The following is an 18,841-nucleotide window of genomic DNA, read 5'->3' as shown; positions in this document are numbered from 1 at the left end:
TTCTGCCTGAAATCCCTACCCTCCCTGGTTACTCTGGAAATTTGATGGGAAAGTGACATGTTAACACTGTTAGGAAGACAGCTGCAATATGTGGTTTGCCAAAAAGGATTTCTTTATTTCTTTGGTCAACAGAAAAAAAAAATATTCTGCCTACTTTGTGTTGTGGTTCAGCCTGAGGCTGCTCAGGGACCGGCTGTGTCTCTGCTGGCTCCATGCCCGGAGGAGGATGACAGTGCAGAGGAGGGGGCTGAACAGTCGGACGGGGGAGAGGAGAGTCAGGAATGGGATGAAGGAGAACAGCATGAGAGCCCTGGGGGGGGGGGCTCTCCCCAGCCAGTAGCTTGGAGTCATTAGGTGATGACGCACAAGCTGTCATTGACATGAGACAGAGACGTTCAGAGCAACGAAAAGAGCAGTTAAAGAAATATTATCACCATTGAATTAGAAACAGCTGGGTTTGGGTGTGGTCCTCATCAGCAGGGTTTAAAAGGCAGGCAAGCCCTTGAAGCCATGTGGAGTTTTATCAGCTTGGCGTGGCGTTATCCTGTCTTGTTTCTCAGCGTCTCTGTTCCTGGCTTGTGGCCCAGCAGCTTTGGAAGATCCGTGGGAGGTGTAGGTCTGCTATCTACAGCCTTGGCTTGGCAGCAAGAATTCTGTATTGCTGCATGGACTTTTGGCCTTTGTGAATATATCTGAAGATACAGCATTTTCCTGTTTGTAAGGACATTTTCTGTTACCTGTGTTCTTCTTTAATTTTATAAAACTGCCTTTGCCTTTTACCAGTGTGTCTGGCTTCTCTTTTTGAGTTGGTATTGGCTTCTGGAGTGACCCAGACAGAACACTTTGTTATATGAATTGGAAGTGAAAGTTAGGCAGTTCAGAAAACATGTAAAGGTTGAATGCCGTGAAAATGAGAGACTTAAAAAACTGTGTACAGTGTTCCCTCGCTTTTCGTGGGGGATGCGTTCCGAGACCGCCCGCGAAAGTCGAATTTCCGCAAAGTAGAAATGCGGAAGTAAATACACTATTTTTGGCTATGAACAGTATCCCAAGCCTTCCCTTAACACTTTAAACCCCTAAATTACAATTTCCCATTCCCTTAGCAACCATTTAGATTATTACTCACCATGTTTATTTATTAGTTTATTTTTAAAAAAATGTTTTTTAAAGGCAGACGAAAGTTTGGCAATGACATATGACGTCATCGGGTAGGAAAAACCGTGGTATAGGGGGAAAAACTGTGAACTATTTTTTAATTAATATTTTTGAAAAAACGTGGTATTGATGTTTCGCGAAGTTCGAACCCGCGAAAATTGAGGGAACACTGTATAGTAAAACAATAGATATTGCAGAATGAATAGCAAACAGAAGGGCTCTGGTAAGCTACTGTATATTGGGTGATTTGGTCATATATATAAAAAAAGAATGTAGGTTGAATTGCAAAACAAATGCATGAAGGAAAAGTAATAGGCAAGGGAGAAGATCAGGAAAGTCATGGTTGGGTGAATCTTCAAAAAAGAAAAAGTAAGAAGTTTCAAAAAATAAAAAAAATTGTATAAATCAGTATATGAGCACAGTGGAAAGAAGATAGGTTATGAAACAGAAAGGTATGGACAGGCATAATGAATGTTTTTGGTGTACAGTGTTCCCTCGATTTTCACGGGTTCGAACTTCGCGAATAGCCTATACCACGGTTTTAAAAAAAATATTAATTAAAAAATGCTTTGCGGGGGTTTTTCTATACCATGTTTTTTCTGCCCAATGACATCATACGTCATCGCTAAACTAATAATTTTTGCAAATAAATGTAAAAAAAAAAATTGTAAATAAATAATTATGTTTATAAATATCAGGATCACTAAGTGTCTTATTCAACGGTGAGTACCAGTAATAATGATGAGTAAATGGTTGTTAAGGGAATGGGAAATGGTAATTTAGCCATTTAAAGTGTTAAGGGAAGGCTTGTGATACTGTCCATAGCCAAAAATGGTGTATTTACTTCCGAATCTCTACTTTGCGGAAATTCGACTTTCGCGGGCGGTCTTGGAACACATCCCCCGCGAAAATCGAGGGAACACTGTAAACTTGAATTTAAATAAATAAATTTAAATAAATTTAAATAAATACATTTATATAAATTTATTTTAAATAAACTCCAAGGATGTGTGTTCTCTTCACTTCTCTTCTCTACCTATACAACGATGGGTTCAGGAATGGGCTATACGCCGGAACCGTTCCGCCGTATAGCCCATCCCTGAACCCACCCCGGTGGTGGCAACAGAACATGTAGGTTTGTAAAACTTACCGGGCTTTTTGCTGCCGTGCATGCGCGGAAGCAAAGAAACCATCAATTTTTGCTGCTGGAAGGACATCCGCATGCAAGATTTCAGCTGCTGCACATGAGCAGCAGCCGAATCTCGCTGCGGTACCTAGAACGGTAGCTGGGGCCAGCAACAAAAGCCGCCTGCCTGAGCTCCGGCTGCGTGGCCTGCTTTCCCATGCAGTAGGAAAGAGATGCCTACGGTACAGGAGAGCACAGAGAGGCTGCGCGGCTGGAGCTCGGGGCCACTTGGTCTGCTCCTTGCGCCATGACCCATTTTCTCCTTGCCCCTGCAGGAGGTCATGTGCTAGATCAAGGTAAAGGCTGGGCGGGTGGCTGCATAGCGGGCAGTGGGCGGGCCACTCGCGGCAGAGCTGCCGCTCATGGCGGAGCTGCCACTCATCGGGCGAGTGGTGGCGAGCAGCAGGACGAGCGGCAGGACGAGCAGCAGCAAGTGGGGGAAACCGTGGCTTATTTTGTGAGTGTGGCTTGATGGTCATGTGACTGGGTAGGAGTGGCTGGCTGGCCACATGACCAGGTGGGAGTGGCTTGACAATCATGGGACTGGGGGTGGCTTAAAGGTCATGTGACTGGGTGGGAGTGGTTTACCAACCAAGATAGCTTTTCAAATAGTTGCTTGGACTCTTTTTCAGTTGGTTAAGTCACATTATTTAAATAGCCACAAAAAGGACAAATGAGAGCATTATTTGTTGAGGAGCACAGTAACATTTTAAGATTTTGTACTGAATCCACAAGGTTCAGTATGATAGCAGATTAGGCAAGTAGCTCAATGTTCCTTAATTGCTACAAAAGTTCAGTTCTAGATAATGATTAAAATGATTAAGGTGTTTATTGGTAAAAACATACTACATTTAATTATTTCCTATTTTAAAAGTAGTTCAGGATCATACTAAGGTACTAGAGAAGGAAGGACAATTTAAAAACAATTAAGTATTCAATAAATAGTGCATAAACTTACTACCCCGACTGCGTTCCTCCCCTCCCGTGTGTTGTTCTGGTCAGTTGGAGGATGATGAAGAAATTGGGGACTCTGATACAGATAGTATAGGGGTTACAGGTAGTAGAACAGGTGGGAGGCCAGCCACAGAAGTCAGACAGGCCGTGCGACCTCCCCCTAATATGAATTCGTTTTTTTAAAAATGGTTTGCCGGCCAGAAAAGTCTCTGCAAAATTTGTGTGGATTTGATTTTTTTCCCTCTAATGCAGTGGTTCTCCACCTTTCTAATGCCGCGACCCCTTAATACAGTTCCTCATCTTGTGGTGACCCCCAACTCATGAACTGTTTTATTGTGTTGTGAGCCGCCCCGAGTCTATGGAGAGGGGCAGCATACAAATCAAATCAAACCAATCAATCAATCAATCAATCAATCAATCAATAAACAAATCAATCAATCAATCAATAAATAAATAAAATACTGCATGAGTCAAAAAGAGGTCTGCGACCAAAGCAGTTTCCGTACTGTAGCCGGGCCTGAATCATGACTGCTGAGGGCCTAATTAATCAGCTTTATCCAAGGACCGTTGGAGCTGAAGTGCCACCACCTTCTCAACAACCTGATTGGAGACTGGACGATAGTTATTAAAAACAGCTGGGTCCAGAAAAGGCTTCTTGAGGAGGGGGCGCATGAGTGCCTCCTTGTAGTGAGCCGGGAAGGACCCCCCCGCTCAATGAACCGTTGGTAATCTCCAGGACCTATCTCCGTGTCACCTCTCGGCTGGCCGAAACCAACCAAGAGGGACACAGATCCAGTAAACAGGTAGCGGAACTCACAGCTCCAATGACCTTGTCCACTTCATCAGGTGTCACCAAGTCCAGGCAGGAGGGACACGGGTCCAATAAACAGGTGGCAGAACTCACAGCTCCAATGAACTCACAGTCCACTTCATCAGGTGTCACCAGGTCAAACTCCTCCCGGACAGGTGGGCTAAGACGGGCCCCTGTCCCCTCGACTGACTCGTTGTTAATTGACGCTGCATTCCAATTGGAGTCAAGGTCCACCTGGATCTAAGTGATTTTATCTACATTCCTCTCATCAATAAATTGGAGGGAGACTATTCCCCACAATTGTGTTAATGAACATTCCTTCTTGTTGCTAGAGAAATATGCTGGTGATTCGTATTCCTTTGATTGCCAACGTATAATCTACCAAGCAGAGGTGGGCTGCTAAGGTGGAACTGAGCCGGGGTGGAATATGAGCCGGGGTGGCGCAGCAGGTAGAGTGCTGTACTGCAGGCCACGGAAGCTGACTGTAGATCTGTAGGTCAGCGGTTCAAATCTCATCACCGGCTCAAGGTTGACTCAGCCTTCCATCCTTCCGAGGTGGGTAAAATGAGGACCCGGATTGTGGGGGCAATAGGCTGGCTCTGTTAAAAAGTGCTATTGCTAACATGTTGTAAGCCGCCCTGAGTCTAAGGAGAAGGGCGGCATAAAAATTGAATGAATGAATGAATGAATGAATGAATGAATGAATGATGACGTGTGCTCACCCCCATGGCTCTGAGTGCTAGCAGAGTCCACCCACGGGCACACCTGTGTGTCCGCGCACGATTCCGCTACCTGCCCAGGTGCAGAAGCAGAATTTCACTGGACTCCGCTAGCACTCAGAGCCACAGGGGTGAACACACATCACCGTTCTACCTTAGCAGCCCACCTCTGATACCAAGGCTTGTGAGCTGTCCTGTCCTCAGAGCATTGCTGGAGGACAATACAAGGGCAGCAATTAATAATAATTCATAATTTAATAATTTATTAGACTTGTATGCTGCCCCCTTCCGAAGACTCGGGGTGGCTCACAGCAACAATAAAACAATACAATACAAATCTAATAATTTAAAAACTATGACTAAAACCCCGCTATCTTAAAAAAAAAAATCAACACAATGCAGTCACACAACCACACATAATTGATAGATTCTCTTGACTTTGTTCTCCTGCCATCTAGTGTCAGCAAGCCAAAATAAAAACAACGATGACCCATCATTGTATTTAAAGTCTGATGGGATGGGTTTTTACAAAGGGTAGTGGCGGGTAGTCCCCCCAAATAAAAATGTCAGTATAGCCAGAAACTACAGTAAGACTACAGTGTTCCCTCCATTTTCGCGGGTTCGAACTTCGCGAATAGCCTATACCACGGTTTTTCAAAAAATATTAATTAAAAAATACTTCACGGTTTTTTTTTCCAATACCACGGTTTTTCCCACCCGATGACGTCATATGTCATCACCAAACTAATAATTTTTGCCAATAAATAATTTAAAAAAATTATTGTTAATAAATAATTATGTTTATAAATATCAGGATCACTAAGTGTCTTACTCAATGGTGAGTAATAATGATGAGTAAATGGTTAAGGGAATGGGAAATGGTAATTTAGGGGGTTAAAGTCTTAAGGGAAGGCTTGTGATACTGCCCATAGCCAAAAATGGTGTATTTACTTCCGCATCTCTACGGAAATTCAACTTTGGCCGGTGGTCTCGGAATGCATCCCCCGCGAAAATTGAGGGAACACTGTAATACATGGCGTGGAAGAATGGAATACAACAACCATCCCTAGCAGTAGTCGCTGTAGCTTGGACTGATAGATGCTAAAGAATAGTAAGATAATTTAATGATTTACATTCTTAGCTATCATCCTAGAATTATCAAGATCTTCAGTAGAATAGAGAGAAATCAGCTTGGCATTTTGCAGTTGCATTTTCCTATCTATTTGTGCAGCACCTTTAAGGAATTGTCTTATTTGGTTACTCAAATTATAGTGCAGTTAAGCAAAAAGAATATAATCCCAGTCATCTGAATCCAGCCTTTTGTTCTGGTACACAGATACCGTTTGTTGAAACATGGCTTCCAACAAATTTAATTATTTTAAAATACAGTGGTACCTCTACCTACAAACACTTCTACTTACGAATCTTTCTAAATAAGAATCAGGTGTTCAAGATTTTTTTGCCTCGTCTCAAGAACCATTTTCCACTTACAAACCCAAGCCTCCTAAACTGTAATCAGAAAAGGCAGGGAGAAGCCTCTGTGGGGCCTCTCTAGGAATCTCCGGGGAGGAAACAGGGCCGGAAAGGGCGAGGAGAAACCTCCGTGGGGCCTCTCTAGGAATCTCCTGGGAAGGAAACAGGGCCGGAAAAGGCAGGGAGAAATCTCTGTGAGGCCTCTCTAGGAATCTCCTGGGAGGAAACAGGGCCGGAAAAGGCAGGGAGAAGTCTCCATGGGGCCTCTCTAGGAATCTCCTGGAAGAAAACAGGGCCAGAAAGGGCGGGGAGAAACCTCCGTGGGGCCTCTCTAGGAATCTCCTGGGAGGAAGCAGGGCCGGAAAAGACACGGAGAAGTCTCCATGGGGCCTCTCTAAGAATCTCCTGGGAGGAAACAGGGCCGGAAAGGGTGGGGAGAAGCCTCCGTGGGGCCTCTCTAGGAATCTCCTGGGAGGAAACAGGGCCGGAAAAGACAGGGAGAAGTCTCCGTCGGGCCTCTCTAGGAATCTCCTGGGAGGAAACAGAGCCGGAAAGGGCGGGAAAAACCCCTGTGGGGCCTCTCTAGGAATCTCCTGGGAGGAAACAGGGCCGGAAGGGGCGGGGAGAAGCCTCCGTGGGGCCTCTCTAGGAATCTCCTGGAAGGAAACAGGGCTGGAAAAGGCAGGGAGAAGTCTCTGTGGGGCCTCTCTAGGAATCTCCTGGAAGGAAACAGGGCCGGAAAAGGCAGGGAGAAGTCTCCGTGAGGCTTCTCTAGGAATCTCCTGGGAGGAAGCAGGCCTCCACCCTCCCCGTAGTTTCCCCAATTGCACACATTATTTGCTTTTACATTGATTCCTATGGGAAAAATTGCTTCTACTTACAAACTTTTCTACTTAAGAACCTGGTCACGGAACGAATGAAGTTCATAAGTAGAGGTACCACTGTATTTCTTTATAACCAAACAAAAGTGTATTTTCTGTGCAGTCCTTGCTGTATCTGGATGTCACAAAGAGCTGGGGTGGCGCAGCAGATAGAGTGCTGTACTGCAAGCCACTGAAGTTGACTGTAGATCTGTAGGTCAGCGGTTCAAATCTCACCACCGGCTGAAGGTTGACTCAGCCTTCCATCCTTCCGAAGTGAGTAAAATGAGGACCCGGATTGTGGGGGCAATAGTCTGGCTCCGTTAAAAAGTGCTATTGCTAACATGTTGTAAGCTGTCCTGAGTTTAAGGAGAAGGGTGGCATAGAAAATCAACCAACCAACCAACCAACCAACCAACCAACCAACCAACCAATCAATCAATCAATCAAATAAATAAATAAAAATAAATAAATTCACTGAGTCAAAAATTCAAAATCACTCATGCCCTTATCACCTCTCCCCTTAACTACTGCAATGTGCTCTACAAGAGGCTACCCTTGAAAAGCGTTCAGAGACTTGATTATCACCTATAAAGCCCTACATGGCTTAGGATCAGACTAACTTCGGGATTGCCTTCTACCACATACCTCCCAGCAACCAGTAAGAACCCATAGGCTCGGCCTTCTTTGGGTCCCATCAGCCAAACAATGTCGGCTGGTGGGTCCCTGGGGGACAGCCTTCTTTGTGGTGGCCCCGACCCTATGGAACCAACTGCCTCTGGAGATTCGTGTTCTCCCCACCTTGCCAGCCTTCTGCAAAGCTGTACAGCTTTGCAGAAGGCCTGAGATTGTTGAATGTGGAACTTTAGGTGGCGTGTATGCGTTTTAATTTGGTTAATTGGGTCATTTTAATGAATGTTTTTATTGTTTTAGAATTATTTTTATACGTTGGAAGCCGCCCAGAGCCCTTTGGGAGTTGGGTGGCATATAGATATGTTAAATGAATGAATGAATGAATGAATGAATGAATGAATGAATGAATGAATGAATGATAAATAAATAAGAACTAAATAAATAATTAATAAACAAACAAACAAACACAGTTCAGGAGATAGCAACTCTATACCAGTTGAATGAAAGTTTTTACAAAAAGCAGTAGTAGCGGGAAAGAACAGTGTTACACCTACTGGCTTGCTTTGCTTTCTCTGCATAGCTGGTTGTCAGATCTTCATCGACTGGGTGCTCCACGGGACCTATCATGGGGATCAAGTGCCGCTCTGCTCGAATGGTCCTCGTTGCATGTGGAAGGAGCATAGCTTCAGGGGGGTCCTCCATCTCTTCCGACAAGGATGGATCGTGCAGCAAAACTTCGCTCTCCGAGAAAGTTGCGTCCGCGTGGTTTTCGGTGTGAAATGCAATCTCCCTCTTAGCCACTCCGCCAAGCCCTTCTCCTCCTCCTCCACTTTGTGCCGCCACTTCGGGGGCGCTGTCGTAGCCACTCTGCTCAGAGACCTCATCCTGTGGCTCACCCACTTTGTTGTTCGGTCCCCCCGGAGGGGAACGGGGAGCCTTCTTGCGAGCTCTCCGATGCTTTTCTTGGGTGATGTTATCGGCATCGCTGTCTGTCTCAGCGTAATAGGCTTCACTGTCTGGTGGGGAGGTCAAGTTGTCCAAGAGTTGCTGCCGGTGGGACTGCTCAGCTTCTGGGGCACTATGGGGCTCCCCTGTTTCAAAACGTTGTCCCTGGGGGGCTCGGTTTAGTGGAGAAGCCAGGGAGGCAGCTTGCAATTGCTTAGGAGATGAAGAATGCAGTAATCTTGCACCAGACCGGTCTCTGGTTGTTGCCCTGGAAAGATCAGAAAAAGAAGAGAATATCATATATATTCTCTCCTTATCTCTTATATCATATATATCCTCTTTTTCCTTCTATCTTTATATATATTACCTAATGCCTACTCTCTCCCATATGTATTGTATATTGGACAAAGAATAAATAAAAATAAAAATTTAATCAGTTATGCAGATTACAAGATCCACTTCTTCTTTTAAAAAATAAAATGCAAATACACAGCTCAAAAAAAAAAATAAGGGGAACACTTAAACAACACAATATTTATCTTATTTATTTTATTTATTTATTAGATTTGTATGCCGCCCCTCTCCGTAGACTCGGGGCGGCTTACAACAATAACAAGAACAATGTAAGAACAAATCTAATAATTTTTTAAAAAAACTAAAAACCCCATTATTAAAAGCAAACACACACACAAACATTCCATGTATAAACTGTATAGGCCCGGGGGAAATGTGTCAGTTCCCCCATGCCTGACAGCAGAGGTGGGTCTTAAGAACTTTACGAAAGGCAAGGAGGGTGGGGGCAGTTCTGATTTCCGGGGGGAGCTGGTTCCAGAGGGTTGGGGCCGCCACAGAGAAGGCTCTTCTCCTGGGTCCCGCCAAACGACATTGTTTAGTCGACGGGACCCGAAGAAGGCCAACTCTGTGGGACCTAACCGGTCGCTGGGATTCGTGTGGCAGAAGGCGGTCCCGGAGGTATTCTGGTCCGATGCCATGAAGGGCTTTATAGGTCATAACCAACACTTTGAATTGTGCCCGGAAATTGATCGGCAACCAATGCAGACTGCGGAGTGTTGATGTAACATGGGCATATCTGGGGAAGCCCATGATTGCTCTCGCAGCTGCATTCTGCACGATCTGAAGTTTCCGAACACTTTTCAAAGGTAGCCCCATGTAGAGAGCATTACAGTAGTCGAACCTCGAGGTGATGAGGGCATGAGTGACTGTGAGCAGTGAGTCCCGGTCCAGATAGGGCCGCAACTGGTGCACCAGGCGAACCTGGGCAAACGCCCCCCTTGCCACAGCTGAAAGATGTTTCTCTAATGTGAGCTGTGGATCGAGAAGGACGCCCAAGTTGCGGACCCTCTCTGAGGGGGTCAATAATTCCCCCCCCCCCAGGGTTATGGACGGACAGATTGAATTGTCCCTGGGAGGCAGGACCCACAGCCACTCCGTGTTATATAACTCCAAGTGAATCAAACTTCTGTGAAATCAAACTGTCCACTTAGGAAGTAACACTGGTTGACAATCAATTTCACCTGTTTTTGTCCACATTCAACTTTACATTAGATTAGATTAGATTTATTGGATTTATTTGCCGCCCCTCTCAGCCGACTCGGGGCGGCTCACAACAATGGTGAAGAACAGTACATAGTAACAAATCTAATATTTAAAAATCTAGATTACAGTTTTAGATTAAAAAATCCAAAAAAGAAACCCCGATATGTAAAAAACAACACACAATCGAATCATACACAAAAACTACATGGGGAAGGGGGAGATGTCTCAATTCCCCCATGCCTGACGGCAGAGGTGGGTTTTAAGAAGTTTTCGAAAGGCAAGGAGGGTGGGGGCAATCCTGATCTCTGGGGGGAGCTGGTTCCAGAGGGTCGGAGTCACCAGACAGAAGGCTCTTCCCCTGGGTCCCGCCAGAAGACTTTGTACAGAACAAAGTATTCAGTGAAAATATTTCATTCATTCAGATCTAGGATGTGTTATTTGAGTGCTGAGGTGGCGCAGTGGGTAGAGTGCAGTATTGCAGGCCACTAAAGCTGGCTGCTAGATCTGCAGGTCAGCGGTTTGAATCTCATCACCGGCTCAAGGTTGACTCAGCCTTCCATCCTTCCGAGGTGGGTAAAATGAGGACCCGGATTGTGGGGGCAATAGGCTGACTTTGTGAAAAAGTGCTGTTGCTAACATGTTGTAAGCTGCCCTGAGGAGAAGGGCGGCATAAAACAATTGAATAAATAAATAAATAAATAAATAAATAAATAAATAAATAAATAAATAAATGTTCCCTTTATTTTTTTGAACAGTGTATAATCTTTATTGAAGATAACTAGGGAACATAAAATAAAAGGATTATACAAGTACCAATAGAAATTAAGTATATGGTTGTACATCAGAATACGTGTGTGTGTATGTGAATCACATGTTTTTGCTGAATTTTTAAAATTAAGGGAGCCTAGGATAGAGCTATTTCGGCCTTGTTCTGGCCTCATCAGCTAGCCATATCCTTACTGGGATTTGATCCTGGGGCCTCTGTGTTGAGAATTAACCTCTAGGCCACCAGATCTGATCCATTTAGCTTTGTACTAGGGAGGGGTTATATGTATTTTCTGTTGGATTTTTTCTGAAGGGATCAGATCTGGTGGCCTACAGCAGTGTTTCCCAACAAGTGTGCCGTGGCACACTAGTGTGCCGCGAGACGTGGTCAGGTGTGCCGCGAAGAAGGAAGCTCAGTGTACGAAAAAGAGAGAGAGAAAGAGAAAGATAGCAAGAGGGGGAGAGAGAGAAAGAGAGGGAGAGAGGGGGGAGAGAAAGAGATAGCAAGAGAGAGAGAGAGAGAAAGAGAGAGAAAGAGAGGGAGAGAGAGAAAGAAAGAGGGAGGGGGGAGAGAGAAAGCAAAAGAGAGAGAAAGAAAGAGAGAAATAGCAAGAAAGAGAGAGAGAAAGAGAGGGAGAGAGTGGGGGAGAGAAAGAGAGAGAAAGACAGCAAGAGAGAGAGAGAGAGAAAGCAAGAGATAGAAAGAGGAGGGAAGGAGGGAGAGAGAAAGAGAGCAAAAAAGAGATGAAGGAAGGGAGAAACAGGGATGGAGAAAGAGGGAAAGAAAGAGGAAGGAAGGAAGAGAGAGAGAGGGAGAGAGAGAGAGAAATAGAGCAAAAGGGAGGAAGAGAGAGATTTTTTTTGTCCAAACTTTTTTTAGCCTCCCCTCCCGCTCAATGTTCCCCAGGATTTTGTAAATATGAATAATGTGCCGCTGCTCAAAAAAGGTTGGGAAACACTGGCCTAGAGGTTAATTCTCTGCCTTACAAGGCAGAATATATATATATTTGCTTCTACATTGATTCCTATGGGGAAAATTGCTTCTTCTTACAAACTTTTCTACTTAAGAACCTGGTCACGGAACGAATTAAGTTCATAAGTAGAGGTACCACTGCATAGCAAATATTGCAGAACATGCCATACCGTGATTTATAGACATCTGTAATGCTGCCATGGTTCTTGTGGGGAGGGAAGGAGAGAGAGAGACAGACAAAGAATGTGTGGCTAGAACAGAACTTGTTTGAAATAGAATCGCTCTGCTCAGCTTAGCTGCTGGGAATCCCTGAGACTCTCCAGTTGTACCAATTTTACATTAGCAGCTGCCGCCTTGAATGACATCACAGCTCATCTCGCTCTTTATTTGTTTCTAACTCAATTACTTAAGCTACCTGCATCATCTGCAAGGATCCTTTCCCTAGGATTGCTAACTCTTTATAAACGCTTTTAGTGTAGACTTAATAAAATAATAACAATTAATAATAATAATAATTTATTAGATTTGCATGCCGCCCCTCTCCGAAGACTCGGGGCGGCCTACAAATAAAAGCTTTTTAAAAAGTAACACTCGGGATATTTATAAGATTATGTAATGTGTCTACATCTCAAAGATTTTTAACAATTTGCTGAGCCAGAACATTGACAGGGACATACTAATTTGTAAGATTACAAACGTATACACCAGTGATGGGGAACCTTTTTTTCCCCAGGTGCCAAAAGAGCATGGACATGTGCTAACATGCATGTGTGAGTGCCCACACCCATAATTCAATGCCTGGGGAGGGCGAAAACAGCTTCACCTGTCCCCCGAGTGTTGTGGTTAGCTCTGGCCCAGCTCCTGCCCCAAGGACTGTGGATGTGGGGGAGACATCCACATGCTGCAGGCCTGTTTTGCCCCCGGTGGAATCTGCTGATGAAGGCTCCTCTGACCAAGAAGACACTAAATGCTCTGTCTTACATATTGGTAAAAAGAATCAGAATACTAAATATAAACTTGGAGGAATTGAACTTATTGATAACCCTCAATCAGTCAAAGACCTTGGAGTACTCATATCCAATGACCTAAGTCCTAGAGACCACTGCAACAGCATTGCCAAAAAGGCTTTAAGAGTTGCTAACCTAATCCTTCGTAGCTTCTTCTCAGGTAATTTTGAACTGCTAACAAGAGCTTACAAAACATTTGTCAGACCAATCCTAGAACACAGCTCACGTGTATGGAACCCACATTGCATATCTGACATCAACACAATTGAGAGAGTCCAGAAATATTTCACAAGAAGAGTCCTTCACTCCTCTTCTCACAACAAAATACCTTACTCCGCCAGACTTTAAATTCTTGGTGTAGACAACTTACAACTCCGTCGTCTCTGTTCTGACTTAATTATAGCTCATAAAATCATATACCAAAATGTCCTACCTGTGAACGACTACTTCACCTTCAACCGCAACAACACATGAGCACGAAATCGATTTAAACTAAATGTCAACCGTTCCAAACATGACTGCAAAAAATACGACTTCAGCAACAGAGTAATCAACACCTGTAGTGCACTACCGGATTCTGTGGTTTCTACTCCTAACCCCAAAACCTTTAAACTTAGACTATCTACAATTGACCTCTCCTCCTTTCTAAGAGGTCTGTAAGGGGCGTGCATAAGTGCACCACTGTGCCTACCATCCCTGTCCTATTGTCTTCTTTTGTTATTTTTTTTATCATTACTTATCTAATGTTTTATTTGTACAAATTATCACCCTGTAATTGTTTGACTAAATAAATAAATAAAAATAAATAAATAAATGTTGGAGCTAAGGTAGGGCAAGAGCTCGTGTGCCAGCAGATATGGCTCTGCGTGCCACCTGTGTCACCCCGTGCCATAGGTTTGCCATCACACAGTACATTCAGAGCTTTTATCCTCTAGATTTCTTAGAAAGGTTAAATGTTAAGCTAATACAGTCAACGAAGCGGTGGAAGTGATGTACCGGTGTCTGGAGGCTGTTGGGGTCTGGATGGGTGTCAACAGACTCAAACTCAACCCTGATAAGACGGAGTGGCTGTGGGTTTTGCCTCCCAAGGACAATCCCATCTGTCCGTCCATCACCCTGGGGTGGGAATCATTAACCCCCTCAGAGAGGGTCCACAACTTGGGCGTCCTCCTCGATCCACAGCTCACATTAGAGAAACATCTTTCAGCTGTGGCGAGGGGGGCGTTTGCCCAGGTTCGCCTGGGGCACCAGTCGCGGCCCTGTTTGGACCAGGACTCACTGCTCACAGTCACTCATGCCCTCATCACCTCGAGGTTCGACTACTGTAATGCTCTCTACATGGGGCTACCTTTGAAGAGTTTTCGGAAACTTCTGATCGTGCAGAATGCAGCTGCGAGAGCAATCATGGGCTTCCCTAGGTATTTATTTATTTATTAGATTTGTATGCCGCCCCTTTCCGTAGACTCGGGAATGCCCATGTTACACCAACACTCCACAGTCTGCATTGGTTGCCGATCAGTTTCCGGTCACAATTCAAAGTGTTGGTTATGACCTATAAAGCCCTTCAGGGCATCGGACCAGAATATCTCCGGGACCGCCTTCTGCCGCACGAATCCCAGCGACCAGTTAGGTCCCACAGAGTTGGCCTTCTCCGGGTCCCGTCAACTAAACAATGTCGTTTGGCGGGACCCAAGGGAAGAGCCTTCTCTGTGGCAGCCCTGACCCTCTGGAACCAACTCCCCCCAGATATCAGAGTTGCCCCCACCCTCCTTGCCTTTCGTAAGCTCCTTAAAACCCACCTCTGTCGTCAGGCATGGGGGAATTGAGATATTCCCTTCCCCCTAGGCTTATAAAATTTATGCATGGTATATCTGTATGTATGATTGGTTTCTTAAATTGGGGTTTTTTACATTACTTTTAATATTAGATTTGTTCATATTGTCTTTTTACTGTTGTTAGCCGCCACGAGTCTACGGAGAGGGGCGGCATACAAATCTAATGAATAAATAATTAATTAATTAATTAATAATACCACAGACACATATTTAAAAATGTCAGTTGATCCTGAAATCCATATCCATAATGCAGCTATACCAAGTAATTTTTAAAAAATATTAGTTGAACAACATTTCTAAGATAAGAAATACAGTGATCCCTCGGTTAGCGCGGGGGTTACGTTCCAAGACCTCCCGCGCTAACCGATTTCCGCGTTATACTGGATGCGGAAGTAAAAAACCTTCTGCGCATGCGCGCCCTGGCCGCACATGCGCAGAAGGTGGAGCGACGCAAATTCGGAGGCTGGCAATGCAATGGTGATTTTTCCGGGCTCCTTGCCGCTACCCCCCGCCCGCCCGATTCGCCCCGCTCACCGTCATTCTTAAAAGCTCTGAAGGACGAAAGGAATGGAGAATTGCCAGAGCGCCATGAGAACAACAAACTGGAGGATGTGGATGGTGAACCGCGGGCCGCCTCGCCTACGGTCTCCGGACTGGCGGCGGCTGAAAGAGAGTCCAACCCGAGGGGCGCCGGGCCGAGAAGCGGCGACGCGGGCTGGCCGGCCCGAGGCGCCTCGACCCCGCGTCCTCCCCTCTGCTTTCCGCGGCGTTTGGTCTCGCCCGCGCCTCCGCTCCCTGCCATGTTCCTTGCCGCCGCCCCCCTCCCCTTCCTCCCGCTCTGTATTTACAATGGGGCGAGGTTCCGCAATCCCCTCTTCGGGCTTTTTAAAGAGAGAAGGGCGGAGTCTTTTCCGGACCTATTCGAAGCGGTGGGAGGGAAAGGAGAGAAAGACGCGTACCCGCCGATTCCCTCCAGCGGAGGGATACGGACTTTGGACCTTCGCCTTCCGCCCGCTCTCCCGACAGGCACTAAACTTGCACGGCCGGCGCCGGGGAGAAGTTGCAAGTTTAGTGCCTGTCGGGAGAGCGGGCGGAAGGCGCGAGGATTTCCCGGCTGGCTCGCGCGGGAGCCCCCTTCAGGAGTTGCTGCCGCCGCTCCGCAACCCGCTCGCGGCACCCCCTCAGGTCGCCGCCCCGATGCGGCCGCAGTAAAGCGCGGGGGAGGCAGGCTGCTGCGCCGCCACCCTCCAGGAGACGCGGGGCCCGACCCCCCCAACCGCCCCCAGGCGAGCTTAAGAGAGGCAGCGGCGGAAACAACAGCCAGCAGCAACAGCAGCAGCCCCCGCCGCCGCGGAGGGTCTCCAACGTGGGCTCCCTGCTGCTCCCCCCTCGGCTCCCCCCCTTACCAGCCCCGCCGCGGAAGGCTCCATTCTGTTCCCTGCCGGCCCGATTGAGCGGCCGGCGGTCTCCATTCAGGGAACAGAATTAAAAAAAAATTTTTTTTAAAAAAAAATTTTTTTTTTAAAATAATATTTTAATATTTTATTTTTTAAATAATATTTTTTGAAAAACCGCGTTGCAGCGTTTCGCGCTAATCGAGAACGCGCAAGTCGAGGGACCACTGTATAAAGAATCTGAATCTACACAACGTATTGCATTGAATCATCCCAGCCATAATATCCACAATATTAAGGGCCTATATCTCATATACTCTAGTACTATACAGTACCAGCAACAAGAGTGAAAAGGTGTTATTTTGAACTTTGCATAGGAAAGCTGATACAACAAGTCTGACATCCTGCTTAGAAGAGACTATCAAAATGCTGTGCATTAGCTAAGTGGGCTTATGCCCATGTTTCTCCAACACTCCACAGACTGCAGTGCACTGGTTGCCGATTGGTTGCCAGACACAATTCAAAGTGTGGGTAATGGCCAATAAAGCCCTAAATGGCACTGGGCCAGATTACCTGCGGGACCACCTTCTGCTGTATGAATCTCAGGGACTGGTTAGGCCCCAAAGTGTTGGCTTTCTCCAGGTCCTATCAGCTAGACAATGTCACTTGGCAGGACCAAGGGGAAGAGCCTTTTCTATGGGGGGCCCGGCCCTCTGGAATCAGCTCCCTCCAGAGATTCGCACTTCCCCCCACCCTCCTCGCCTTCCTTAAGAGTCTTAAGACTCATTTATGTCACCAGGCTTGGGGCAATTAGATCCTAGGCCCCCTGGCCGATGAATGCTATGAGTGTGTACAATTGATTTTTAAAATATCAGGGATATCCTCGATCCACAGCTCACATTAGAGAAACATCTTTCAGCTGTGGCGAGGGGGGTGTTTGCCCAGGTTTGCCTGGTGCACCAGTTGTGGCCCTATCTGGACCGGGAGTCACTGCTCACAGTCACTCATGCCCTCATCACCTCGAGGCTCGACTACTGTAGCGCTCTCTACATGGGGCTACCTTTGAAAAGTGTTCGGAAACTTCAGATCGTGCAGAATGCAGCTGCGAGAGCAATCATGGGCTTTCCCAAAAATGCCCATGTAACACCAACACTCCGCATTCTGCATTGGTTGCCAATCAATTTCCAGTCACAATTCAAAGTGTTGGTCATCACCTATAAAGCCCTTCATGGCACCGGACCAGGGTATCTACGAGACCGCCTTCTGCCGCACGAACCCCAGCGACCGGTTAGGTCCCACAGAGTGGGCCTTCTCCGGGTCCCGTCAATAAAACAATGTCATTTGGCAGGGCCCAGGGGAAGAGCCTTCTCTGTGGCGGCCCCGGCCCTCTGGAACCAACTCCCCCCGGATATTAGAATTGCCCCCACCCTCCTCGCCTTTCGTAAGCTCCTTAAAACCCACCTCTGCCGTCAGGCATGAGGGAACTGAGATATTCTTTCCCCCTAGGCCTTTACAATTTATGCATGGTATGTTTGTTTGTATGTATGTTTGGTTTTATAAATAAGGGGTTTTTAGCTGTTTTAGTATTGGATTTACATTCTGTTTTGTACTACTGTTGTTAGCCCCCCCCCCCGAGTCTACGGAGAGGGGCGGCATACAAATCCAATAAATAATAATAATAATTTTAAGTTAGATTTTTAGTTAATTAATTGGATTTGTCATTGTATTTTATTGTTTTTTTATTATATGTTGTAAGATGCCCTGAGTCTTCGGAGAGGGGCAGCATAGAAATCCAATACAGTGATCCCTCGATTTGCACGTTCTCAATTAGCGCGAAACGCTGCAACGCGGTTTTTCAAAAAATATTAATTAAAAAATAATTAATAATAAAATAATCAAAATAATAATCAGTCTTCTATGTTTCTATGTTTCTATGTTTCTTTAATTTAAAAGCTTGCGAGGATCATTTCCCGCACGCACGCGCACCATCCACCACCTACCCCCTCCTCACACGCACACACAGCACGTTTGTTTCGGACATCCAACCTCCTCCACAATTCCCATCTCGGGGTTGCACCTTCGGGGGCATCGGAGGCTGCCAACTGAGCACGACTTGCCAGAAGTTTCGTGACTAGAGCGCGTTTGGATAGGAAAAGACGGACGGGGTGGGAAAGGGCGGGAACGAGGACGGGCGACGGCGATTGTCTCATCTTCCCGAGCGAGAAGAAGAAGAGGTGCCAGTCCCGCCTTCCTGTTGAAGGGATAGGGCTGTCCGGAATTCCCTCCCTGTCACAGGAGAAAGCTTCAGTTTCCCCTTTGCCTTTACCCCATCTTCGGCTCTCGCTGCTTCCGCGCTGCGGAGCAGATCAGCTGTTGGGCGGCTGAAGGAACCTTCCCTTGGTCTTCCCCGCCGCCCACACGCAAACTCCACCATCTGCGCATGTGCGGCCATGAAAAAAATGGCGCGCATGCGTAGATGGTGTTTTTACTTCCGCATCCAGTATAACGCGGAAATCGGTTAGCGCGGGAGGTCTTGGAACGTAACCCCCGCGCTAACCGAGGGATCACTGTAAA

The 18,841-nt window shown here is 46.2% G+C and overlaps 1 protein-coding gene across 2 annotated transcripts in view; it reads right to left on the bottom strand.

Annotated features, from left to right (window-relative positions):
* The window catches only part of SYNPO2L (synaptopodin 2 like), a 61,690-nt gene that overhangs the window by 19,515 nt on the left and 23,334 nt on the right, over window positions 1-18,841 (bottom strand). For both annotated transcript variants that reach the window (XM_070753942.1, XM_070753941.1), the window contains exon 4: window positions 8,346-9,004. In XM_070753942.1, coding sequence (XP_070610043.1) covers window positions 8,346-9,004 — 659 coding nt within the window. The remainder of the gene's footprint in view (window positions 1-8,345; window positions 9,005-18,841) is intronic.

The sequence above is a fragment of the Erythrolamprus reginae genome, chromosome 5 (genome assembly GCF_031021105.1).
Source record: "Erythrolamprus reginae isolate rEryReg1 chromosome 5, rEryReg1.hap1, whole genome shotgun sequence".
Lineage (NCBI taxonomy): Eukaryota > Metazoa > Chordata > Lepidosauria > Squamata > Dipsadidae > Erythrolamprus > Erythrolamprus reginae.
This window is presented reverse-complemented; position numbering and strand designations above follow the sequence as displayed.